Source organism: Erithacus rubecula (genome assembly GCF_903797595.1).
Source record: "Erithacus rubecula genome assembly, chromosome: 12".
Lineage (NCBI taxonomy): Eukaryota > Metazoa > Chordata > Aves > Passeriformes > Muscicapidae > Erithacus > Erithacus rubecula.
In genome coordinates, this window is record NC_136664.1 from 10,943,350 (window position 1) to 10,969,258 (window position 25,909).

Consider the following 25,909-nt stretch of genomic DNA (forward strand, 5'->3'; position numbering starts at 1 on the left):
GCTTAGTGGAAGGACAGAGTCAACCCTGACTGGCTGCAATAAGCTAAGCACTGGTGTGTGACATTAAATGTACACACTGGAATGTAAGATGTCATTGAAAACAAAACCAGTTCTGGAGAGATAAGGTAATAATAAGAGCTAGCATACAGCAAGCACAATTAAAGTACACCTCAGTGTAATATTTTGCTAATCATCTAAAAATATTGGTTTTCCTTAAACTTGAGATTTGCCAGAATCACAAAACAACCCAGCAGCCTAGATAAATGTCAGAATGAAGAATCATAAAAACCACATTTGAAAATATGGGGTATGTTGTTATACCCATAAAGATTGTAAAGCAATAGCTGTGTCAGGTCCTCTTAAAAATAATACACTTTCATCTTATGTCTTAATGTAAGAGCGTCTTTTTGAGCAGATGTTGTGGGAATGCTCCCTCCCTCATGCAATGACAGAAGCACAGCAATGCTCCTAGAGAGGTTTACCTTTCAGAGCTGACAAGTGTTAAAAGAAAATGGGGGGTGCGAACAGGTTTGTAATCTACATCACAGATATGTGGGAAAGGGTTTTAAAATACACTCTGTAAGGGAGAGGAGAAAAATCAGACACATTAAATAAAATCTATATAAATAGTAACAGTGAAGTCATACAATGATCTTTAACAAAATAAGCTCCACTAAAGCAGGCCATGAGCAGTGAGAGCTGCTATTTCTTATGGGATGCAGTGATAAAGAAATTACATACTTATTTGAGAGGAACATAAATAAAGATTAATAGGTTAATGAGTTATTTTCCTTTCATTACTATACTATTGTACTTTATTATAATTGCTTTGCACTCATTTAATTAAATTTGAACTAGGGCCAACACAAGATAATTTGTTTTCCCTGTACTAAACAATGAGTATGCAGATTGGAAGTACTGAAGCAGTAATCAGCCCTCTGTTTGCAACACTTTCCTACTCAGAGTAGACATTATAATTGATAATTTGATTGTTGCAGCACTCCGTGCAATATATTTTAAAGCAACATTAACATAATGGAAATTATGTTGTGTGCCTAATCCAAGCTTTTCACTGTGTAAGTATACGAATCCCATTCTGTAATGAATTAGGGCACTCTCCACCAAACATGCCTACAACCTTTACATGCCTCGTTTTGGAACAGAGCTATCTCCTTCTAGTCTCCAGTCAATGCCTTCCCTATCAAGTTATATCACTTAAATTCTACACAAAAAGTGCTAGAACAGCTAAGCTAAGCATTTCTATAAAGCCTGATTTGTTCTGAAATAAATATGTCATTAAAACTAAGTAGGTTTTTTATAGTCTCTGTATAATTTTTGCATTATTTCCAGGGAAGGTGTTTATCCTGTCCATTAGACTTTATCTTTTCATTGTCTCTTTCCACCTTCTGAAAACCCTACTAGCAAACCAATGATGTGACTGTGATGTTGAGGTAGGACTTTTCAATGCCTGTAATATAAACAAAAGCTACCTCATTATTTCTTTAATATATTGCACTTAGGAAACAAAGCATTTTTTTTTCATGTTCTGCAAGAATGAGAGGAAAGGGTGAGGTTCTGTTTGATCTTTTCTTTATCCAAATCACATGCCCACCACGCATTTTTCAGAGGAGCTGGTGCCTGCCTGTCCTGACCCAGTGAAGTCCTGAGGGTGGTGGGACAGTCCTGAGCAGGTGTGTGCCACCTCAGCAGTCACCAATGTTACCTTGTCTTTCAAGTTTGGGCCACGAAAAAGTAGAAAAACAAAGTGAAGTGTGATGGCTTATAAAACTCTGCCAACTTTAACTTTATTTGTTTTCTGACAAAATAAGAGTAATTTTGCTTGTGTAAATATTTGAGTCACCTCATTTAATATTTGCCTGTTTACTTTAGCCTGGAGTGTCCCTGTACTAGAAAGGTGAGTTGTGGTTTTATAAAATAAGTTCAACTTGTTTGAGAGAAGTGTTGTAGAGGAGAGTATTTCACTTACTGTCTTTTAGAACTGAGCTTGCAAAGTCTCTTATGGTTTTCCTTATGCAAGAAATCCTACTGAAAATAATCATGATTAGTATTTTAGAGAAGTCATGATGAGTTTAACGGTGCTGCTCACTGGAGAGTAGTGCTAATGAGTGTGGAGTGGCACAGACTTCTTTTGTTCTCCACCATGTTTCCAAAGGAAGTTTTTGAAGAAGGTAGGAAACCTTACTGGCAGGCTTGACTTCCCTTTTTTTCCCCTCTTCTAATGTGTAATTCCATTTCCTTTTGCTGACAATTCTTTAACATCATTATAAAGCCTAATATATTAGGAGAGATGCCCCTATAGTTCTCCTGGAGAGAAAATCAGAAGTACAGGAGAAATGAATGGTGTTGCAGATATTTAAAAAGGTGTCAGAAAGTGCTCCCTGCATCACCACCCAGCCCTAAAACCACTGCTCCTCTGAGAGATCTCTCTGTCTATCACTATGGTTGGACACTACATGCTTCCACTTTTATTGTTTTGAGATTTCTGTGGTTTCCCTGCCATGTATAGGAACTTGGGGAATCCTGCCCCAGACAGTTTCTCTCTTGCATTTGAGTTTTCACTAAATAGGTCCCCAAGATCTATTTGGGGTGCAGAAGTAATGAGGTGGGCTTTGTGTCTGTGGAAGGAGATGGAGCTGGCTGCTTTGGTGAGGCTGCATGTGTTGGGAAGGAGCTGGCAATCCAGGATCCCTGCTGGAAATCAGGGTGCAGGGCAGCTCCTCTCATCTTCATTCAAAGCCTGTAGGAGGTTTCTTTCCTGCACTTAGTAGCACAAAGACAGAAGCCTTTTGTAACTTGCCTTCTCTGAGGCCTAACCAAAGTCTCCTGAATCTTAATAAAGGTTGCAATCACCCTCAGTGCACTCAGTTTTGCAATAAAGGTTGGTGCATTTTAATAACTTTTTGAGTTTCCCAGAGACAGGCTTTGCCTGAGCAAAGAGACATGGGATCCATGACAGACAGGGCATCATTTAGTGTTCATATCAACGAGTGGTGGGATTTTTCCACACCACCTTAGAATCTGTTACGGTGGATTATGCCTTCAGAAAAACTAATTTATAATGTCTCAAGTAGAAAGTGGATCATAAGTGCTCTGTCTTTTTTATACAAAGCCACTGCTGTCAGCCCATAAGGCAAATCCAGGGAGGCTTCTGTTTTCCATTTACTGTACTTTTCAATTGATTGGTCAGTGGTGTGTATCCTTTTTCAGTTTCTTTATTCCCTCTCTTTCAGACTTGGAATATCATTGCCTGAAATCCTGAGGGTAACATTATAGATTTCTTTTTATTTCACACAGAGTCCTTTAAACACACAACATACTTGAATTGCCCCTCCATCTAGCTTTAAATCAGTCTGGGTGTGTAACTTAAATCACAGATTGAATGCTATAATATTGCTTCTTTGCACAATTTAAAGGTTGGACTAGAAAGGGAACAATCCTTTTCATAGGTGTGCATAATAAATATAGCATGACTAAAGATGTAAGAATGGGAGAATATTTTGATATGAAGTGTTATAACCAAGCTAGGTTTATAGTGAAATCAAAAAGTGCAAGAAGAAAGAAAATCTTTGAAAAGCATGAGGGGATCATGGAAGGGTATGGATGGAAAATAAAATAGGAGATTTTCAAAGCTGAAGTTTTGTAGCTAGAGAATTCTACCTGCCATCCAGTGTGGATATTTATTTGGGATAAATAAAATAGCAGTTGAGACTGTTGAAATGCATATATCAATCATCTGCAAGATAAAGCAGGGGAAGATTGAAAGATTACAGAACAAAGGGGAAGTGTAAGTAAAAAGAAGAAAATAAAAGAAGTCTGTGCAAAGGCTAAGATAAATAAGAGATTTTCTGAATACACAAGAAATGAGGTCACTGGAGAATGCAGCTGAGTTTGAGACATTGCAAAGGTAACCTACCTGTGATTGAGAGAACTACATTGTTCAGATGTTAAATTATTTGAGTCAGTTTTCTCGATGAAGATAAGGATAATACAAAGAAGAGACACCGAAACAGAAGTTAATATAGACTCTGAATACTGACAAAAATTAGAACCTCAAAAATCAACCCAGATTTCTGGGAGAAACTGAAACATACAGGAGGAGACATGAATATGCTGACCATGTTATGGGAATAGTACCTGTCTGGAAACACCTGAAGACTTGAAGTATAGCCCTGGACGGTGAGTTCTTGGCAGATTTTAAGTCAAGACGTGGTTTGGATAGTCTGGTTACAGGAGAATATTTCTGTACACAGCAGTTTCCATTATCCTTGTGTACTATGGGCTTTTCCAATAGAGAGAAAAGCACCAAAATGAGACCAAGGTGAGGGTGATGTGGAGGAGCAGTTGATGCGAGAGCACATCCTCACTCTATTCGAGTCAGGGTATTTTAACACAATGAACTGTACTTAGGAGATAGGAAAGACCACAAGCTTGCAATCAGGTAAAGAATGTATAACACTCTTTCAAGCCCACACCAATGGAGACCAGTAAGACTGTAGAGTTCTCAGCAGGGGGAAAAGAAATTAAGTCAAAGAAAAAAAATGAACAGCATAAAGAATCAGAGCATGGTGTGAAATGCAAATACAGAGGCTTCGTGTAGTCTGATACTGGTGAAGCATGACAGTTTCATGGTAATGCTCAAAAGACCAGTCTCTGGTTTTAATTACCCTTTAAAAAAGTTATTGTACAATCAGAAAACTTCAAAACCACTGCTAGTAGGGTACAAGGGCAGAGAGACCTTAGTTATTTGTTAAAGTTAGAGAAAGCAGGTCTATAGAACAGAGGAAATTAGGAGGTCATCTCATTGAGTCAGAGATAATTCTGAAGGGAATAGGCAGGATAAATGCTACCAGGTTAGTTGAACTCTTTTGAGATTCAAGAACAAAGGAGAAGAACTAAGGGAAATCAATGGACACTGTATTTATTTGGAATTCCTTACACAAACTGTGAGCAATTGCATATATAAAATATTTCACTAATGGCAGCAAGAAGAAGAAACAATTGAAACAATAATTCGAAGGGTTAGTGTATCTAAGGTTTTAAAAACATAGACATTTACCATTAGCATTTACAGTGAGCTATTTTCTTTGCAAATAATTATACATAATATTTTTGCAAGGCAGCTCTATTGCAATAAATAATAAAAGAAGGAGAAAAACTTCAAAATAGGAATTTTAATTTAGAAGTGGTTATAACTCTGGTTATTAGAAATTTTCTTGCAGTGACTCCCCAACAGCACAAGTAAATTGTGTGTGGAAAGAGGGAGTAAACACTACTTTATTATATATGCTTCTGTGTCTGCCATTTATCCTGTTTGAAAACATGTATAACAGAAAGGATTGTGTCATCAGAGGAGATACTTGATTTTGGGGTTTGGTTGGGTTTTTCTGGTTTTGGGTTCTTTTATATAATTAATTTAAATTTGCATCTGTGCAGAGGAGTACACAAATGCACTCATCACACACACCTACACACACACACATACATATTTGTGTGTGTATTTATTTAGTTAGTTATGTGTGGAATCATAACCCAGAAATTTGCATGCTGTAGTTCTGAACTAAAATTGTTCAGGGATCAGTACTTCCCAAGAGCCTCCCTTTTTTACCAGGAGCTTCCCTTTTTTTCAACTATGGTCCTCTTCTGTAACACAACACTTCATGGAAAAGTGCTAACTAAAATGGGAGGTAGAAGGGACACAGGATTTTGGGGTGGTTTTTTTTTGCCAGAGGCAAATAAATTCCTGTTCAATTGTAAAAACGCAGAATTCTGTTTTATATGGACTAACAAATGCTATATTTTTTAATATTAGGAGTCCATCAAAAGCTGAGCTGAAGCTGTAACATCCTGCCTGGCAATGGGAACCTTTCCACCAGAGTGATGATGGATCATCAGACTCACTCTATCAAACAGAAAACTCAATCTCCAGTAACTGAGGCTCAGGTATGGTGCAAGACCTGCTCACCCAGCGATGACCGCCTCCATAGAAACTGTCAGCAGAGGTCCCTATGGTCTGCTGAAACCTGGAGCTTCCCTGTGCTTCCCAGGACATGAGGATGGACATAAATGTAAGTTAATAGTAAAAGATGAAGCACTTTGAAGAGTGGAGAGAGGTGTATGATTGTGAAGGTGAATGAATATTGAATTGCTGTACATTGAAGGAGTAAGGAACATTAATTACTCTGGGTTTTAAGTATTAGAAGGGGAACATGCACTGTATATGTACTTCTAGGATGTGTGCCTGAGAAATTAACATATATCTGCATAACCCTAAAAAAACCTTATAGATTCAGAACCATTCCTTAAACTTGCCTAGTTTGTGTTTTGCTTCACTAGGCACGTAGAAAAGACAGGATTTTCCCTTCTCCTTCTCAGGCAAAGTGAGTTCCAAAGTGGTTCAAATCCTGGTAATCCAGCCTGAGGAATGAAATATTCCTGAAAAGAGGGGATATGCTGTCTGAAGAACAGATCTCTGCCAGGGCTGCTGCTCTTACAGGCACATCCAGGCTGGCTGTAAATGAGGTTTTTCAGGCAGTAATGTAGCCACAACAGCTCAGAGCTGCACAGGGCACGCTGTTTACCCAGTTTTTCAGCCATGGAGCAACATTCACATCAGTGAAAGCAGCGGAGACATACCCAGAATAAGAATGTGATTTATTCTTTCAATGTGAGAAGCAGCTATATGTTCAACAAAGGCTTTCCTTAGACTAATGGCCAAAGTAGGCCCCAGTGCAGCTCCTCTATAGACTGAGAAGAAAGGATTGTTTGTTGAGGCCCAACTGTCCCCAAAACCCAGTCTGCTGCGTGGATTCCGTCATGTATGAGTTCTCTGCTGGCTTCATTGTCACGGGTGTTTCTGCAAGCCTGCCATGCACGGCATAACTGGGGAATTTACTGCAGCATTGCTGATAGAGCACGTAATTCAAAGTCCTGTCACAGCTTGGAAAGAACAGATGACTACTACAGAACAGTTTAATATATATAAGATATTGTTTGCCCGTGGAATACAGGACAATGTGATTTTTCTATAGACCCTCTCATTCTCAAGGAATGGCAAAGCATTTAATGAAGGAATGAGTTAAGAGTTGTGGTTGTTCAGTCCAGAGCAATGGCTGGTTCAGCCTTTCAGTGCAAAATCATTATGTGCTCAGCAGTAGCTCCCAGAGCCATGGCCAGCAAGGGCTGTCGTGCTGAGACAGGGACACTGGCCTTGACTCTCCCTTTGTCCCCTCAAACTGTCTGGGGTATTGCTTACTCTCTCCTCGGATGGGTACCAGTGGAAGAAAGAAGGAAACTTTTGTTAATTCTGAGGCTTTCCTCAGATCCAGTGACAATAACTTTGACCATGTGGCACCTTTAATTGTGAATTTCAAGAACTGCAGTTGGGTGAACCCTGGTTTTTGTGTAGGAACTCTGTTCTTCACAACTATTTTCTAGTTAGCATGTGCCTCCTGTATTCCTGGGAAAAAAAAAAATCTGCTCTCCTGCTCCAGTGTAGATAGCTACCCTTCCTGAATTGGTGAAACAGCCAAGGAGTAAAACTACACCATTTGCTTTCCAGGGAGATTTGAGCTCAGCTGAATTTCAAAGCCAGTTATGCATGTGCTTCATGTAAAGCAATGCTCCTGAAAATTGCTGCTTTTTAAACCCAGTTTATAATATCACTCATTTTGGATGCTACTCATTTGAAGCCTTTTGAAGTACTGTTTTTATTTGCATATCTCTAGAGCTGATTTTTGGATGCTGCACTTCTGTGTTCTTTGCCTTTGTTAGTGTTTGGTTTGGGTTGTCATTACAGAAAAGACCACTCCTCCCAGCAGTGAGGTCTGTCTCACCCACACACTGCAAGGACATTCAAGGATGTGGTGCAGAGCAAATGGCTGTGCTTGCACGAGCAGCTTGCATGTTAGAACTGCACATTAGCATGGTGCTTGCATGGTTTGCAGTAAACTTGGCTGGAACTGTAGGGTGGAAGTCTCTGCTCTAAAATAAAGGTGATCAGCTGAAGAAGGCAGTGTAAGTCTGTGTGTAAGTCATGCTCTAAGCATGAGCCTTGGTAATGGATCCCCAGCCCTGCTCTCCCTTTTCCAACCCTTGCACATCATACTGTGGCAGGTCAGCACAGATCCACAGCCCCTCACCAGCCTGGGTATTTGGTGGGGCACATGTGGAGCCCCAGAGCAGCACAGAGATTGTGACTTCATGCTCCACAAATGCAGAATTTCTTCTGGTTGGGCTCAGCTCTCAGAAGCTGTTTGTCATGCAGGTTTTCTCACACAGGGCTTGTCATCCAGGGCCTCACAGCTCAGTGTTTAGACATGTGAGTGCTCTGGTTTCAATCTGTGAGGAGAAATGCAGATTGATTGAGAAGACAGTACCCCAAAGGTCTCTGGTTCAAACACTTCAACATATCCCTATCTTCAGCCATGTGGAGTATTTAGTTTTTAATGATACACACATTTGGACAAAAGCACAAGCTGTTCATGAGACTTGCATGAGCAGAAGGAAAGATTGTATTGATCAGCTCTTTTTCTGCTGGAAATTATTCATTCAGGTTGCCCTTTTACTGTAAAAGTTTGGGAGCAGGAGTGAGTCATGCCAAGGGGGTGGAGGGGCTCCACTGGATGCAGAATGATGGAAGAAGGGAGAGGGTGGGGAGGAGAAGAGCCACTGCTCCCTCATGCTCCTGATCCTGGTCATGGTCCTGTATGAGGTGCCTTTTGCTGGTCTGGCTGCTGCTCCAGCCCAGGAGCTGCCTCCTGTGTATGAGACTGGTTTCCCAGTGCCCCTCTGTGACTGGCAGGCCTCCTGTGGCCCTGAGCTGGTGGCTGGCTGTGTCCCTGTGTCCCAGTCCCATCAGTGTGCTCTGGGTGGAGCAGGAGCTTGCACAGCTCAGGCTGTGATTGCTGTGAAGGGTGTTGCTGTACCTCAGCAGCTGGATGGGTGTCATTGAAAATGAGATTAGAAGGGGAAGAAAACCATGAAAATAAGTTTTGGAAAAATCTTTATCAAACAATACCTGTTGTGGGAACTGCTTTCAGTGAGATGCAAATGCATTTTCCTTTCATTTCTGCAACGATTCTGAGCTGCTTCATTAATAACAGACTTGTTTGGGAGACTGACAAGATGGGAACCAGCACTGTAATTACACACTGCTCTTTTTGTGAGGACTGCCACAAAAACAATGCTGTGTTCTCATTTTTTCCAACGACAAGCAGGGAAACAAATTTCTAACACCTTGCCCTCTGTTGCAGCTGGACACTGTTCCAGACTTACATGAATCAATTAAAAGTGAAAATGTAACCCACAGAAACATTATTCAGTAAGCTTCATACAAAAGAAAGCATTTCTACTTGCCTAAGTAAAGAATGAGAAAAAAAAGTATATATTTTTGGCAGTAGTTGTGGAAGTATTTTGCTTTTTTTCCCCAAAAGTCAGACCATCATAGCACAAACAATTAACAAAAGAAAAATGTTTCCTTTTCCTGGAGTTGGCTAATTAAAAACTTTCTCCCTTATGAATTCACTGAACACTGAAGGAGACATTTCATGGCTTTTTAGCACCTCGAAGGCCATATTTATTTTTCAATTGAAAAACTGTATTATTGTGAACTGCCATACACACAGCTTACCTGGATTCTCTAAATGAAGCAGTGATAATCTTTAGCATTGCTCTCTTGACTTTGTTTCAACATTGGTTTTAATGTAAATTTCCTAATCTAACTTGTAAAACATTTAATATTTAGAATATGCTCCTTTAAGATCTGTCAAAAGAGGCAAAGCTGCACAACAATGCCTGGTGCTGGAGCATTGTGAGCCTGCTACAAAGGAATGAGGTGATTCTTTCTTTCAGGTCAGAAGGTCAGGCTTCACTGCATTAATTTTGCTGAGTTTCTTTGTTATTTATAACAAACAAGGTCATTTATTTTCATTTCCTTGTTTCTAATTGCATGCATCTCCTTTGGAGTATGAACTCGGTAAACAGGTGGCTGAAATGCTGGGGAAAATACTTGAAGCTGTTCCAGAAATAGGGCATGTCCCACACTGGTAAAGCAATTTGATGAGTTAGAGATTTAGTCATAGCAGGATGTGCACCTGCTTGAAAGCAAACACACTTCTCTTTGGCACACACAGATACATGCAAATTAAAAGAGATTATTTCACTCTGAATGGTGGGTTGATATTTGATCAAATTTAACACTGTATATTTTAAATAAAGCCTTGGTGTATATTAGTGAAACACAATCTCTTTTCAGCTGCTTTTGATTTTTTTCAACTTCTCTTTGAATATTACAAATGTATGATATTTCTTCACTAGCTGAGCCTACAAAAAGAGTGTGTCTCTGGAGGAGAACTTTATCAGGGGATCTTTATGATGAGAACTACCTACATGCACTGAAAAAAAATGGGATAATGAAAAGCTAGGATATTTGATGGACAAGGAATAAATCAGATCTTAAATTTTTTATTCTAAAATGAATTCCCACAAATTAGAGGGCATTCATTGGAGTGATAGCAGTATGTCTTTTTAATCCTGTAAACCCCAACCAACCCCACGTTTCCAGGCAGCCCAAATGGAACTCTAAATATATTCATGGGCAGCGTTTGCATAGGTAGTTATTGAATTTGCATTTCAAAATACTGTCAGTGTAGAGCTAAATCTGTGGCTGCTTTGTCCTGAAAGATGAGATACACTGTGGACTACCTTGATTTCAGGGCATTTGAGAACATAGCAGGAAGCAGTAATTGTCTGGCATGACTGAGCTTCTGTTGTTGGTGGCTGAGAACAGGTCCAGGGATGAATCCATAAGGGAAGCAGAGGCAGATTTCTTAGCAAGGTCTCCCAGTTCCCCAGAGAATGGGAGGCACCATGTCCTGTGTCCACAGGCTCTGCACTGAGCTTTGGAGCTTAAGAAATGTCTGAGCAAGGGGAAAGCGTAGGAGGAAAGCTGGAGAGAAGGATCTGCCTTCCCAAGAGACAAATGTTTTGTCTCTTTTCTAAGATTGGGCATAGAGGGGTTGTTTGGAGGATGCTCTGCAAGGGGCCAGTGTTCTCCTGCTTAAATTGTCCTTTTCTGCAGATCATTTCCAAAGACTGGGGCAGGGAAGGCGATTTGGTTGTAAGGATTATACTACAGATTTCATTGTTTAGGATGCACACTGTAGCCTTTCTATGAGAAGATTACTGTCCTGGGCTTTTCTTTCCATGCATATGAAAATATACTTTGTAATTTCAGGGAGACAATATCATTAAATGGTATGTTGGAAGACAGAAAATATTTTATATTTCTAAAATCGATAAAAATCCAAATCCTTTCTTTAGCAAAATATTTGTTTCTTGAATGTAATTATAAATGTCATTGTACATTCTTCCTGACTTCAATGCTTATCTTGAGGAGTTCAGTGAAAATAAATTGTTTTCATGAAAGCAGAGAAGCCATTTGATAAACACACTGTCTCAGAAAATTGTTCCTGAAGCAGAGGTCGTTCTCTCACTTTAAAAGAAAGAGAATATGTTTTAGAAAACAAGCCAGGCAGCAGAAAAAAGCTTTTTTTGTTTCAGACAATTCATTTTAAAAAGCTATGTGTAAATCACATGGAAAATTCTGCATTGATTATTTTGACTGCTGTAGAATCCTGGAATAAATGAAGTTGAAATAGACTTATATCAAAGAACATTGCATTTAGTAGCAAGTTGAAGTGTTGAAGTGTTATTTTACTACTGATTTTTTTTTTTTTTTTTTTTTTTTTTAGATTTGGCTTTGTGATCAGATGTTTTATTAAGTATTAGCCATTCATGGTAATGAGGACTGATTCTTTTAGACCAGCTTTGCACATACTGTTCATGAGCTTCAGGAAATAGTCTTGAGAACTGGAATCAGTCATTAGCTTTTCAACACTGAAAATATGGCCCACTGAGGCACCAATAAAAAAAAAAAAGCTCAACTCTATCACTGAACATAAGTCCTGAATGAAAGTATAGCAGTTCATTTTAGAGATGTTATTGCAGTCCCTAATCACACCTTCTGTTCCTTAAGTTTCAATCTGATGCATTTGTGTATGTGTCTATTACTAAGTCCCAAACTCTATTGTACAAGTACTTATAAAATAGTGCTTCAGTTTTTAAATCCTCAGCTAGAATTATGCTGCTATTAATATAAGAGTTATTAATAGGCTCCCAGAAGACTAGATCATTAATTAGAAGACCTAAAGGATAACTAATGGTTCCTTTGGAAGACTGCTCCCAGTTATTGTATGGATCTGATCTACCCAAATAAATTTGTATGTCTACAGCCCTATTAATTTTTTTTTAATATATATCTTCACATTCTCTAGCATTAGTCACTAATTATTTTCTGTTATAACCTGTGCTGGTAGGTGGTGTGACATTAGTACCATGGTAAGTCACTGTAGCATTTGAAAGAGACATGATGACAGCAGCATTTTCAAATAATTACTTTTGTTTTTAAGGCATGACTGTAAAACTATACATTGCTTTTATCTTGTACCTTGGCCGTGTCTCATCAAGTCCTTTGTTGGCTTCCAAGAGATGACCAAAAGCCCATCCCTTCCACAGCCACCAACAAAGGATGTGCAGTGTGGTCACTAAGGGTGGACAGAGCCACCTCCCCAGCTCTGGGGACACCAGGGCACTGCTGTGACCTTCCCCCCAGGGCACCCCACAGCTCTCAGGGGTGAGTGTGCCCTTGCATTGGGGAGTCTTGAATTAAACTCACAAAATCTCAGAAAAAGAATGCTCCAGAAACATCCCCACACCCTTCTTTAGGTGCTTTGTATTGCAATGTGTGCACCTGAAATATATCAGAGGTCATATGTGTGCATTTTAAATCATTGCCTTAAAGAACATTGGATGAAATTAAAACTGAAAAACACGCGTGAGTGGATTTGTTGCAGATACAAGGATTAAATGTAACCCTTCTCACCTGGAAAAACTCTTCAGTATATCTCACTAAGACTTTTCATTAAAATAATTCTTGCAGTAATTAGATTTGGTTCTACTGTAAAATGAAGGTTTCTGCCTATCACATTCCTCTAGACTAACAAAGAAATGTAAAGAAGAATTTGGATTGCTCATGGTAAGCATATTTTTCTTTCTGTAGACACTGTCCTTGTAAATTCCCTGTAAAAAATAGATGCCAGTAGCTGTTTCTCCACCTTATAATAGTTCCAGCTGTTTAAATTCAACAAATGTATGAATGTGGGGAGAGCTGGAGGAGAAAACCAGAAACATACCACACAGCTTTATATCAACAGATGATATAAATTATATATATGTACATGTAATTATATATATCTATATCTATGTGTGTGTGTATATATATATATATATATATATATATATATATATATATATATATATAACCATATACAGCATCATCTCTATACCAATTTTCCTGTCTTGCTTTAAAATGACATCCTAGAAGTAAGGAATACACTGCATTAATTTCTTAGTTTCAGTTACAACTTTTATTCTTTAATGCTAATCTAGAAGTGAACCTGTTCCAGTCATTGTTCTCCTAAAGAAGTGAATTTTTATATCACTGGACAGTTCCTTTACTGTTTTCAGTGCTGCGATCAGTTTGTTTTTCAACGTGGTCTTTATCTCACAATAACTGTGTACTAGTATGTGAGGATACTGTAACACTGCAGTCAATAGCAACAGGATATTCCCTCTGCCAAAAAGTAATCCTATATTGTCCATTAGACACAGATTATTTTGGAAGGTTATGGAATACTTTCTTTAAAGCAGCAGAAACCTTTTTGCTGTAGCATAGTTCAGCAGTATTAATGGTCGTCTCTGCTCTCTAAATAACTCCAGTATCTGGCTTTCTGCTAGAATATTATTTCAAATATTGTATGTGATTTGAGGTGGTAAAATATTTCAGGTGAAGTAAGAGACTTCAGCAATCCACAGAAACATCAAAGAGGCACATGTAAATCTTTGAAAAGTTTAATATTTTTTGTTTTTTGATTCCCTGTTTCATAAAGTAGTTTCCTGATTTGGACCTGAAAAAATTTTCACTACCAAAAACTTGCAGTTGTGACTTTTTTTTTCCCTTGCAACAATATATACTTGCATTTTGAAGTAGTTACTTATATTTTAAAGGAATGACTATAGTTTTAAAATATTTCTTTGATCTGCAATTCTCTAGTTGTGGCAACTGAGACGATGAGAAGGCAAATGATCATCTGGCAGGCAAGCACTAAACTCCAGCTCCCCCGATTGTTTGGCTTCTCCAATCTGTTGGCTGAAATTCCCTCCTTTACTGCAGGAAATGTAGTCAGTGACTAATAAGTGTTTATTGATCTTTGCTTGAGATACTTGCTAAAGATGTAGATATCAATGAATATTTGATCTGACTTAATGTTAAGAGCAAAAATATTTTCTTTATGGCCTCACTTATATAGGATATTCATGCATGTGTGATCACTTCTAAACTCCATCTGACTCTACTACCTGATGAGAAGGGAACTTCAGTGAGATAAACTCTAATGAATTAATATGCTATTAATTGTATTTTTTCTTAGCCCAAAGTTAGTATTGTAGTTGTTGCTTTGAAGGGTAAGTCAAAATATTATTGATTCTCTGCAGCTGTACTTCATAAGTAAAACATAGGTCTAATTCAAAGCCCATTGCAGTCAATTAAAGGGACTTTCTATTGATTCTAGAGGCTTTAGACTCTTTTCTAAACCAGACCTGCTTGGTGCTCTGTCTTTCTTTCCTCCTTCTGTATTCCACCCTTTTTGTTTTGTCCCTTCCATCCTCCCCATGTGCTCTGGGGGGAAGGGACAGTCTTAACAGGTGACAGCAGAGATGTTGTTTTCCTCCCTTTTCTCTTCTTCCTCCCAGTTCTTACAGAAGCCAAAAGAAACAATGTAGGGGACTGGAGGACTAGTGGGTCCTAGGATGGTGAATATTTACCTTTCTATATCCCTTTTCTGTCTCTTTCTCCCTCTTTCTTCTACCTTTCTCTTCCTAAAGCTGAACCAAAAATTTCCAGTAAGTACCTTGTTGTGTCTGGATGAGTTAAAGTTTTCTAAGTACCTTACTTCATTTGGATGTTAAGTTTGTGGGTAAATGTTGTTATTGACCCTCCAGAGAATTTGGGTGTTTCTCCCACACATGTCCAGGGTAAATCCAACCCCCTTTCCCTGAGCCTGTGCAGAGGGCTGGGGCAATAGATGTGGGTCCTGCACTCTGGAAGGGAATGTCAGGTTTTTTAGTGCTGACTCTGCATTGAGAGTTTCAGTCCAGCCTTGGCTGGTTCCATCCCTTCTCCCTTATATTCCTGCCCCTCCCATGATTGCTGTCTTTGCCAGTGGGAGGGAACCATGTGGTCTCAGGCTGCCTACCTGAGAATTTGGGTGTTAAGAGATCTGGTCTATTTGCTGTTACCTCTGAGGTTCCTTCTTGGCCCCGTGGTTTGCTGGAATAAATTCCAGAGTCTTTGTTACTGAGCCTCAGATACTATTTCCATGTTACTGAAGTGACACAGGGTTTGCAAAGGCTGTAAGGATACAAAGTTTGGCACAGGGAAAAAAAATAAAAAAAATTTCTAGGCTCATGTGGGAATCAGCCAGGCTTGGAACATTCATATTTACCTGTGCAAGTTGAAAGGTTTCTGGGCAGCAGTGATAATTTGTGCAGGCACACTTTCAAGTTTGTATATGACTGATTCACTCAATACAATTTCTGTTCTTACATCAGAAAAGCAGTTTGAGTGTTCTTAATGGCTTTTAAAATTGAATTGTGATGATGAGTCAGAAGAAAGTATAGCTGAAGATGGAACAGAGTCACCATTTGTGTGTTGCTTCCTGAATCATAATTGTTGGCATCAGTAGGCATACATTCAAACCTTTATGAAAAAAGGCTTTTCAAAAGTTTCTTTGAAATTGAGTCTACCCAGGACCAGGGAAATTACTGGAGTACTCCACTTACTGTAGATAGATACTTGCTTTTATTAAACCAGCAGGGAGAAAAAGAATACTTACTCAAAATTGCAAATACTTCATACTTCCATCCACTCTGAAAGAAAAAAAAAAAAAGTAGAATTTCAAAGCCATATTTTACTGAAGGACCTTTAAGAGAATGGTTTGAGAGAAGAATTTGTTGGATTCCTTTCAAGCATCATATACAGGAGGTTATAAATACTTTGGCTCATTTTCCATCTTTAAAGTACTCCTGAGATAAATGCATTGTAATGAAAAACACAAAATGACATCATGTATATGGATTAAAAGTATAGCAGAGATTACTCAAGTTTACTTATTTAATAAACTACATTGAGGAGGTGTTGAGAAAGAAAAACACACACTTGCCTAATTCTTTAGTTTGTACAATTCTCTCAGGTATAGTATCACATAAACCATAATATTTTATTTAAAAAGAAAGTAAATTAGCATATATATCCTAGCTTCTCTTCTGTTTTTCTTCAGATCATTTTAGATCACTTATTCATTTCACTGCAGTCATGCTAGTTCTGCAAAAGACTTACTTTGGGCCCTAGGTAAAGGTGACAAAGGGAGATTATAGCCAGGAATTTTTTTTTTTTTTTTTTTTTTTTTTTTTTTTAATATTGAAGTTCTGTTTTAGTTTAGTATAAACAGACGGTATTTCAAAAATTTTCACCATATAATACTTCAGGGGTGTTTTGCTTAGCTTGAATATAATTACTTTATTTTTTTTAAATGCTGAGTCTGTTTTGATTTTATGTTAAGTTTCTGAGCAGTGATGTCAAAACAGAGTATTCTGTGGTATTACTGTTGTGCCTGATCTCTTACCTTGAGAAGGAACTCTGTTGGAAACAGCAGAATACTTAAAATCATCCCTATTTACATCACCACTATTAGCCCATCTCCTGATGCTGAGTCTCCTAACCCAGGGGCAGAAGCTGCAGGTCCCCTGGAGCTCCTGCTGTGCCTCCCCCTGCAGCCTCTGTGCCTGGCCACAGCAGGGGGACAGCACAGGTGAGCTGGGCTGGGCTGCAGGGCAGGAGCTGTGCCCAGAGCAGCAGAGGGACAGCACAGGTGAGCTGGGCTGCAGGGCAGGAGCTGTGCCCAGAGCAGCAGGGGGACAGCACAGGTGAGCTGGGCTGAGCTGCAGGAGCTGTGCCCAGAGCAGCAGAGGGACAGCACAGGTGAGCTGGGCTGGGCTGCAGGAGCTGTGCCCAGAGCAGCAGGGGGACAGCACAGGTGAGCTGTGCTGCAGGGCAGGAGCTGTGCCCAGAGCAGCAGGGGGACAGCACAGGTGAGCTGTGCTGCAGGGCAGGAGCTGTGCCCAGAGCAGCAGGGGGACAGCACAGGTGAGCTGGGCTGTGCTGCAGGGCAGGAGCTGTGCCCAGACAGGCCATGCAGTGCCCATGGATCACACGGGCTGCAGCCCTGCAGCGCCTGCTGGCCGTGTCACAACAGGACCAAAGCCACGCCTGGAATCATCTGCTCTCCATTCCTCACTCAGGCAGCCTTCCTCTGAATGCAGTGGAAATATGTTTTCAGATTTCATTAGAAGTGTAGAGACTCAGAGCTAAGCAGTGGGAAATAGCTGGGTTCATATGGCAGAGCAGTCCAGAACTTGAAGGCAGCAACCTGTTCCTATACCTGAGAATCTGCTTAATCTAACATGTACACTTGGGTAAAATTCTATTTTTGTACTTTCAGCCTCAGTTGAAAGGGGTTTGCTGTGCCTGTACACTACCACTTCTCCATCACTGCGTTGGAGAAATGCTCTAATGTGATGTTGCATTCTGAAACAGCTTCGTTGTCTTTTTCTGAACAATTTGTTTCTCTCAGGAGCATAAGTAATTTTTTGCCACAGATATGGGGTGTGCCTGTGTGAATACTCTGTGCTGTATGTGCCTTAACCATTTCTTTTCTAGCAACAGAGTACATTTTGGTCTTTTCCCTTTGGTTTAAAACGGTTGCCACAATTAATATGAAATTGGATTAGGTATTTGACAGTGTATGCCTGTTATCTTTGCTATAGAGGCATTCACTCATTCATACACAGTTTTCTAGAAAGTTGAATACTGAATACTCTATGGAAATACAAATACCTATCTGTGCTATGTTTAATTCTGCTCTTAGTGCAAAACACCATGCTAGAGACCTGTGCTTCAAAGTGTGATACTTCAGAATCAATATCCTGAATAAGGGTGATCTGGCATGTCCTATGCAACCAGGAGCTACTTGTGCCACTACAAATATTGAACATAAGATTTCTAGGAATGGAGTTGGGAAGATATTCCTTTCTACATGACATAGCTATTGACTTTTTCAGTTGGGTCCTGATGTTTTCAGACAGTGAAGAATCATGCCTGGAGATGAAGTATGGGGCACTAAGCTTGTGAGGCAGGCATCAGAAGTGGGACTGAGCCTGGGCCCAGGATGTCTGTCCTTCAGGGAAGGTCTTTGCTTTTGTTGCACAGTTAAGCCTTGTATACTTATGTTACCCATGTTACCATTGCTGTTTTGCAGCTGAATTGAGTAAACTCCATCTGGGCATTCTTTCAGCTGCCTTAGAACTGCCCAGGAATCTGCCCTAGACCCAAAAGGCAATCCTCTCCCTATCATGGAAGCCTTGAGTCCAGGGCGTGTTTCCATCCTTCTTCCTTGCACCTTGTTTGCAGGCTCAAGTCGTGAGATTAAATGGCCTTGTGCTGCTTTAGCGTTTTCTCCAAAAGTTCTGGAGCAGATTTTTGGGTCAGGAAAGCTCTGTGCAAGGGAGCAGATACGGCTGGGCTGTGCTTACGACCGACAAAACAAATTTGGGTTATTAGCGGATTGCTTTGACTCATCACCCGGACACTTTGAGAGTGTGAGGAGGTTTCTGTAAGCGAGGCAGGCTACTCTGGTTTAAAGTCTTGCTCTTGACAGCACGTTGGAAAAATCTCGTTTCTTCTGCTACCGACCTGACGCAGCAAGGCAGCGGTGTGAATCGATAAAGTGCATTATCCAAAAAAAGGGCGGAAAACTGGTGGAAGCGGTGAGAGTTACTCACCTGGAACCTTCCGGGTGCAAGGAGAGCCATGGGCAGAGGCGCTGCCGCCCCGCTCCGGGCCGGGCGGGCGGGGGGCGCGGCGCGGGAGGGGCGGGGAGGGGCGCGGGCCGGGAGCGCTGCCAGCGCCGCCGCCGCTCGGCACTGCCGGCACTTGGCCCCGCAGCGCCCGGCCAGCGCGCCCTGCGCACCGAGCCGGCCAGCCGCCCCTCCCGGAGCGCGGCGCGGCCGCGGCCCCGCCGTGCCCCGCTCCCCGGCCCCGCCGCCCTGACGGTCCCCCCGCCTTTGTCGGGCGGGCAGCGGCGGCGGCCGGTCCGTCCGTCCGTCAGTCCGTCCGCGCCTGGCGCGTGGCTCCTTTGTGTACAGCAGCTGCTCCTGAATGCGGAGGCAAAGCCTGTGGCTTGGCACTGAGCTTTTAAAAAACAACAGCCCTCCCTCCTTCCCTCCCTCTCTCCTTCCCTCTCCCCTGCCCTCCCTCCTTCCCTCCCCTCCCCTCCTCCCGCCGAGGTGGACGGGCACCCACCTGGGGTCCGCTGCCCACCTCTCCTCTCATCCTCCTCTCTTCTCCTCCTTGTTTACCTGCACTTTTCCGCCGCCTCTTCCCCCGCTGTCCCCTCCGCCCCCCGGCTCTCGCTCGTCCCCGCTCTCGGGCAGGCTCGGCGCCCCGCAGCTCCGCTCCCTCGGCGCTTTGCCCGTGGCCCTACCCCGGGGAAGGCACTTGAAGGTGGATCTATTAAACCTCCCGGCGGCCTCTCCAAGTGGACCAAATCTCCAGCATGGATGTAAGATTTTACCCGGCTGCGGCGGGCAGCGCGCTCCCCGGAGACCCCTCCAACCTGGACTTTGCCCAGTGTTTGGGTTACTACAACTACAACAAGGTGATTATTCCCGCGAGTGTTAATTCCTCGTGCCGCTGCCGGGCCAGTTGCCCGCGGACTGGAGCTGGGGCTCCGTCGGGGCGGGAGGCTCGGGGCTGGGGGATGCGCGGAGCCGGGGCGGGTGCGCCCGCCGCTCTCCGCGGGCCCGGGGGATGCTCGGCCCCGGAAAGTTGCGGTCGGCGGGGCCGGGCTGCTCCTCCTGCCGCGGCCGCGGGGCTCGCCCCGGGGATCCTGCCCTCGGGCCGGTGTCCGGGCGGTTCACAGGGATGCGAGCAGCAGACAGCCGGGAGGAGCTCGGGAGGAGATCCTGCTCCCCGCGGCCGGCGAACAAAGGCGCGTCCCGAGCAGCGCGCAGCGTTCGCGGTGGGCTCGGGACTCGCCGAACTTTCCCGGGGCGGGAGCCGCGGCGGACGGAGCCAGCCCGGCGGGCTCGGAGGGCCCTGCGAGGAGAGGACGGAGCCTCCCGTTAATCTGTTCTCTTGGCTCAGTCCGGCTCTGTTATGGCCGGTTCCTAACTAGAGGATTATCCAAACGGGAGGATTATCTAAAAGTGCATCAGCTGCTGGTACAGGAGGGTAACTAACGCTCCGCTTTGGCGAGGGCTGTCAGAGAAGTTGCAGTACCACTTCTGTCTGTTCACACCTCTGCAGCATGTGCAGTCTTTGGAGTAAACCTTAGTCAGAAGCAATAGTCATTTCCCTCTATTTTACCTTCATTTACAGAAATATGTTTTAATAATACGGGGATGATTTGTTTCACAAATTACCTAAATCTGGGAAAGGCTAAGTTGAGAATGACACTCTGACTCACGCTATTTTGAAAAAGACTTAGCTGTTTGCGCTGTGATGTGTCAATAGCACATTGAGCTATTAGCACTGGGCCCTCACACATGCACATAAAGATCCCTTTCACACTGTGTTTTTCCTGGTGCTATGTTTGTCCAACCTCTGGGGCCTTTTGTGAGGCACTGTATGATATGCTGGGGAAAAGAAGGGTGCTGCATGAAGCCTGAACTTACTTTAAATCCTGTTTTTTTCAAAAATCCTTTCCAAATAAAGATATAAACTTTGCTAAAATGCAAAACTCACTTCCAGAGAGAAAAGTAACGTGGATTCAAACAGATTCAGCAGCTGGAGAAAACTTTTTCCTAGAGAAATCGAGTCTGGCTAGATGTCGTGGGTGGACTCCCGTGTCGCTCGCGGGCTGGTGTCCATCGGAGCCGCTGCTGCTGAAGTTTGGCAGGCGGGGTGCGCTGACTGCCCCGCATCCAGTTGGCCGCGGTGGCCTCCCCGTGTCAGTGGCCGCCCCGTGTCCACTGGTCACCCCGTGTCCACTGGTCACCCCGTGTCCACTGGTCACCCTGTGTCCGGTGGCCACCCCGTGTCCGTGTGTCTCCGTGTCCGTGTGTCTCTGTGTCCGTATACCTGTCTGTGTCCCTCTGTGTCTCCGTGTCCGTGTGTCTCCGTGTCCGTGTGTCCGTGTGTCCGTGTGTCTCCGTGTCCGTGTGTCCGTGTGTCCGTGTCCGCGCAGTGGCCGGCCCGCGCATGCGCCCGCGCGGGGCGCGCGGCTTTGTTCGCGCGGCGGAGGAGCGCGCAGGGATGGGAATTGCGGATGGGAATTGGGGATGGGAATTGGGGATGGAATGTCAGCCCCTGCTTTGGGTGCTGCTAAGGACCCCGGGAGCTCTAAAACGCGCGGTAAATGTCTGCTGATAAGCCGGCTAATTTTGGAAACTTGCAGTGCTTACTGGCAGCCAGCATGTTTACTGTAAATTTCACTTGTTCTGTGACTTTCCTGTGTTGTGCGTGGCGTGCATTTAACTCAAGCTCAGATTACTCTATAGGCTCTTTCTAAATTTTTTTTTTACGTCCAGATTTTTAATATCTTCTGAATACTGGTAGTTTCTTGTGTCCATAAACTTGCTGCTACTGCACAGTTACATATAACCTTTTAACTGTATTTCCCATAGTTGCACAATGAGAACAGAGTGTGCATTCAGAAGTCAAAAGTAACTAACTTTTGGCCTATTCAGAAACAGATTTCATTTGCTGTACTCCTGAACATAATTTTGGCAAGTACCTCGTAGGCCAGGCTTCCAGTCTGTAGCAGAAAATATTTTAATTAACAGAGTACAGCTCATGATGCTTGTGTTTTATAATAGATATCTTTGTATGCAGGAGGCCTGATCTGGAGCAGGCTGACACACGCAGAATTGTGTTGCTGTTGCTGTGAGCTCTTCATTGGCTGAGCTGGGAAAACAGCAACATGGTGTACAGGTGTTTCAAGGACAGAAGAAGAATTTGTGAATGAGTTCCTAGAAAGGATGGTCCTAACCGTGTTAATGTAATCTCCTTTTCTGCATTGTTTATAATCTGTGGTTATAGGAGTCATTGTAAAATTAGGTTTAAAAAAATTATTCTGATAAAGAGTACATCTGTTTTGGTATCTTCCCTCCCTGCCTTGCTTTCCTTGTCTTGTATCCTTTTCCCTGTGTTTCTAAGGAAAATAAATGATTGTTCTGTTAGGTACTGAGATGACCGGAAGGCAACCAAAAAAAGGGCTGAAATATTTACTCTGCTGAAGTAAATGGGAGAACTGTTATTGATTTCACTAAGGACGGTATTTCACCTCAAGTCTTTCTGAAACTCATTTGAGTATCTTGCCCACTCATCCATGCCTGCTTCATTGTTAGGAGCTGAATCCATATTCTCCTTGTGACAGTGACATTGCCTGTGACAACTGCTGGGAAGCAGCGTGCTGGCAAGAGTAAACAGACTGCTTGGTTGTATCTATGTGCAAAAGCAGAATTATTTATGTGAAAATATTCTCCAGATCATTAAGACATAGAGTTGATGGCATATGGCCCGCCTGTGGAAAATTGTATCTTGCATCATAGTGTCTAAAAATATAAAATATAAAGCCTTTTAGTGCAAATACATTGCACCCAGTGAGACAATGCTGCCTTCCACCTGCGTGTCTTAAACAGAATTTCCCAGGACTGTAGGGTTTTTTTCCTTCGTGGGTACAACACAGGCAGGAATGTGGCAGACTGACCCATAAACCCCCAGGCAGGACTTGGGATCTCGGGGTGCCCTGAGTGCTGGGGTTGGAAGCAGGCATGCTAAGGAGCTGCCCTGGCCCTGGCCCTGACCTGCAGGTAGCCACTGGCTGGATTCCATCCCAACTGCTTTCTAAGAGCAATGTTGTGCTTTTGGAATTGGTGCTCAGTACGGGGTAAGAAGACCTAAGAGTAAGGGATGTCATGTTGGGTGTTTTGGAGGATAGTTAGCTGAGTACATGGCAGGTGTTTGAAAACTGACTGCTGTGCATCCCTGCCATCACTGTTAGTAGAGCAGTTTCTGGAAGGTTCACTGGGGCAGCTTTTGGAGAGGTGGTGGAGCATGGCATGCCCATGTCGAGGGCAGGAGGGCAGGGGCAGAGGCTCAGTGATTTGTGCAAGGTTACCCTGTCGGTCACTGACAGAATCAGGGCCACAACCAAGGTATTCTGAGATTCAGTCCAGTGGTTTATGCTGAATCTCATTTACTCTAATAGGATTACTTACATGTTTAAAGTAAAGCATGTGCTTAAGTGCTTTGCTGGATCAGGGCCATATTTGATAAGTTTTCAGTCCTGATGTGAGAGTGCATAACTTGACCCTGCATGTGTGTCTGGCTGGTGGAGGTTCAGGATAACAGTGTTCCACTTCTTCTTCATGGAATTGCACAAGTGAAATCATGGTTTGCCTGCTTCTAGAAGAATCCTGCTGCAGTATACTAAAAAAAAAAATCACAAAAAAGGAGCTATAAAAATTACAGAAAGTTGAAAGAGACCAGCTGTTGTAAAACATTCTGCTTCTGTTTTGAGCCCTTTTATGGTTCTGCAGATGGAGAATGATTTTGGACATTCAGTACAGTTGAGTAGCTTTTTCTAAACAAACTTTTTCACTTATTGAGTAAATTATATGTCTTGTACTAAAAATATTTAGGGAACTAGTATTCATCCTGGCATATCTTTTTTTCTTTATTTTTTATTTTTTTTTTTTTGTTGAAGGAACTGTAATTCTTATAATGCCATTTGGAAAAAGTGAAAACTTCAAAACCTAAATACATACAGCTCAGTGCTTGAGTAATCATATTAAATTCCAGAATCCTTACTTCATTATTTAGCTGCCTGCATTTTATAATGTTTATCTCTACTACACAGATTGTCCTTGAAGGATACAAATTTCAAACATACATACCTTAATTTAGGCACTACCATACATGTGAGATTGTCAGAGCTTGATGTTTTTGGCTGAAATACTTTTTGCTTTACAGAGGAAACTCAGGAAGTTTATCTTGTTCTTCCAGAGGTAAAGCAGAGACAGCAGTAGTTTAGTAGCAGCTAAACTGGGGTTCCAAGTCATTCCTATTAGTGTGTGTTTTGTTAGGAAGAAGTGGATTACAGTTATGCAAATAATTTAAAACTACTCTTCTTGCAAATTTAGTGTGGCTCTATATGCATAGGTTTTCCCCTCCTGCAGCAGATGGTGAGAGACAATGGGTGCATGTATGTTGCTAAGATAGAAAGCTCCATGCTCACTCATCAGCTGCCCTGCAAATATGCTCGTTTACATCTGGGCTGTGCAGACGGGGCAGCCTCAGCTGCTCTGTGCTGTGCTCCTGTGTGCATCCCCAGCTCACCATGGCAGAGGTGGCCCAGCTCATGGGGGGGAGAGGGCCACAAAGCACCAGGGAGCTCCTGAAACATAGAAATGTGTAGCAGAAACACAAATATGTCTTGTTGGAGACAATTTAGGCAGGGGATTGGAAACTTTCTGTTGCAGTATCAACTCAGTAAATTACATTTTATCACCAGTGTTTTCCACTGATCTGGCACATGTGGCAAGTGTGCTGAACTGCTTCTTTCCCAGAACAGCCACCCTTTGCCTTGGATATCTCAAAACCTCAGGACTATGTAGGCAACTACTGCTAGGGAGGAACACAGTTGCCAAAATATTTGTCTGTCCAGTCCAGCACTATAATTGTTGGATATATAATTCCTAGTCCCAGGAAGTGAAATGGTCATATGAGTACGTCCACCAGAATGATAATTATAATTTGTATCATCACCTCACCTTGCATTATGCTGTTGTGCAGGCACAGTCACCCCTGAGGTTTTCTGACATAGCTGAAGAGCTGGTTGTGGAACAGGAAACCCCTGTATGCCACAACTGTGCAAGAGCCTGTGGTGCTCAGAATGAACACCTGTAATAGGGATACTGATTGGATTGTGCACTGTACAATTTTTCTGTTGCTCAGAAATTTACTGAATGTATCATTTGTTGGTTGAGAGTTGATTGTATACAAAATATACTTTGTAGAAGTCACTTTTTAGAAATATTTTTTAGATGTTTTCATTACAGTGGGTTACAACCATATCAATGATATGCTTACAATAATGTACAGTAATACATGAAGAGTTAGAATTTAATCTTAGTAGATATTCAGAGTACTTAAGGTATCTGTGGAAATCACTATTGGGTGGAGTTTTTAAAGTAGTGATATTCTGTAGCAATCACAGCTCTGGGGTGTGTGCACCATGGACATGCAGACCACTTTACACCTCTGGCTCTGGAGTGAGGAAACATTGACCAAATCCACTGGGATGACAGGAACCTCATTCCCATAGTCCCACCCATAGTACACCATTCACAGACAGGTACCCAGTCCAGCCTAACATTATAATGAATTATCACAAGTTTATAATAAAATCTATAATAGAAGCACAGGAAATAACAGCCTCTATTCTTTGGCAGATACTCGAGAGGAGACTCTCAGCTGTGTGATTCATTTGTTGCAGTTTTGTGCAGTGTCTGACAAAGCGAGGCCAGTCAAACTGTGACCTGTGGTTTGTGATGCAGCTTTTATTAAATTTACAGTTAATACATGCCTGTGTATTTGTTGAATTCTGATACTCCTTAAAAACCTAAGTAATGCTATTGAATGATGATGATG

General features: G+C 42.3%; 1 protein-coding gene across 4 annotated transcripts in view; it reads left to right on the forward strand.

Annotated features, from left to right (window-relative positions):
- Positions 1-19,263: 19,263 nt before the first annotated feature.
- TOX3 (TOX high mobility group box family member 3) overlaps positions 19,264-25,909 on the forward strand; it is a 74,119-nt gene continuing 67,473 nt past the window's right edge. For all 4 annotated transcript variants that reach the window (XM_079316523.1, XM_079316521.1, XM_079316524.1 and 1 more), the window contains exon 1: positions 19,264-19,910. In XM_079316523.1, coding sequence (XP_079172649.1) covers positions 19,809-19,910 — 102 coding nt within the window. In that variant the 5' untranslated portion in view covers positions 19,264-19,808. The remainder of the gene's footprint in view (positions 19,911-25,909) is intronic.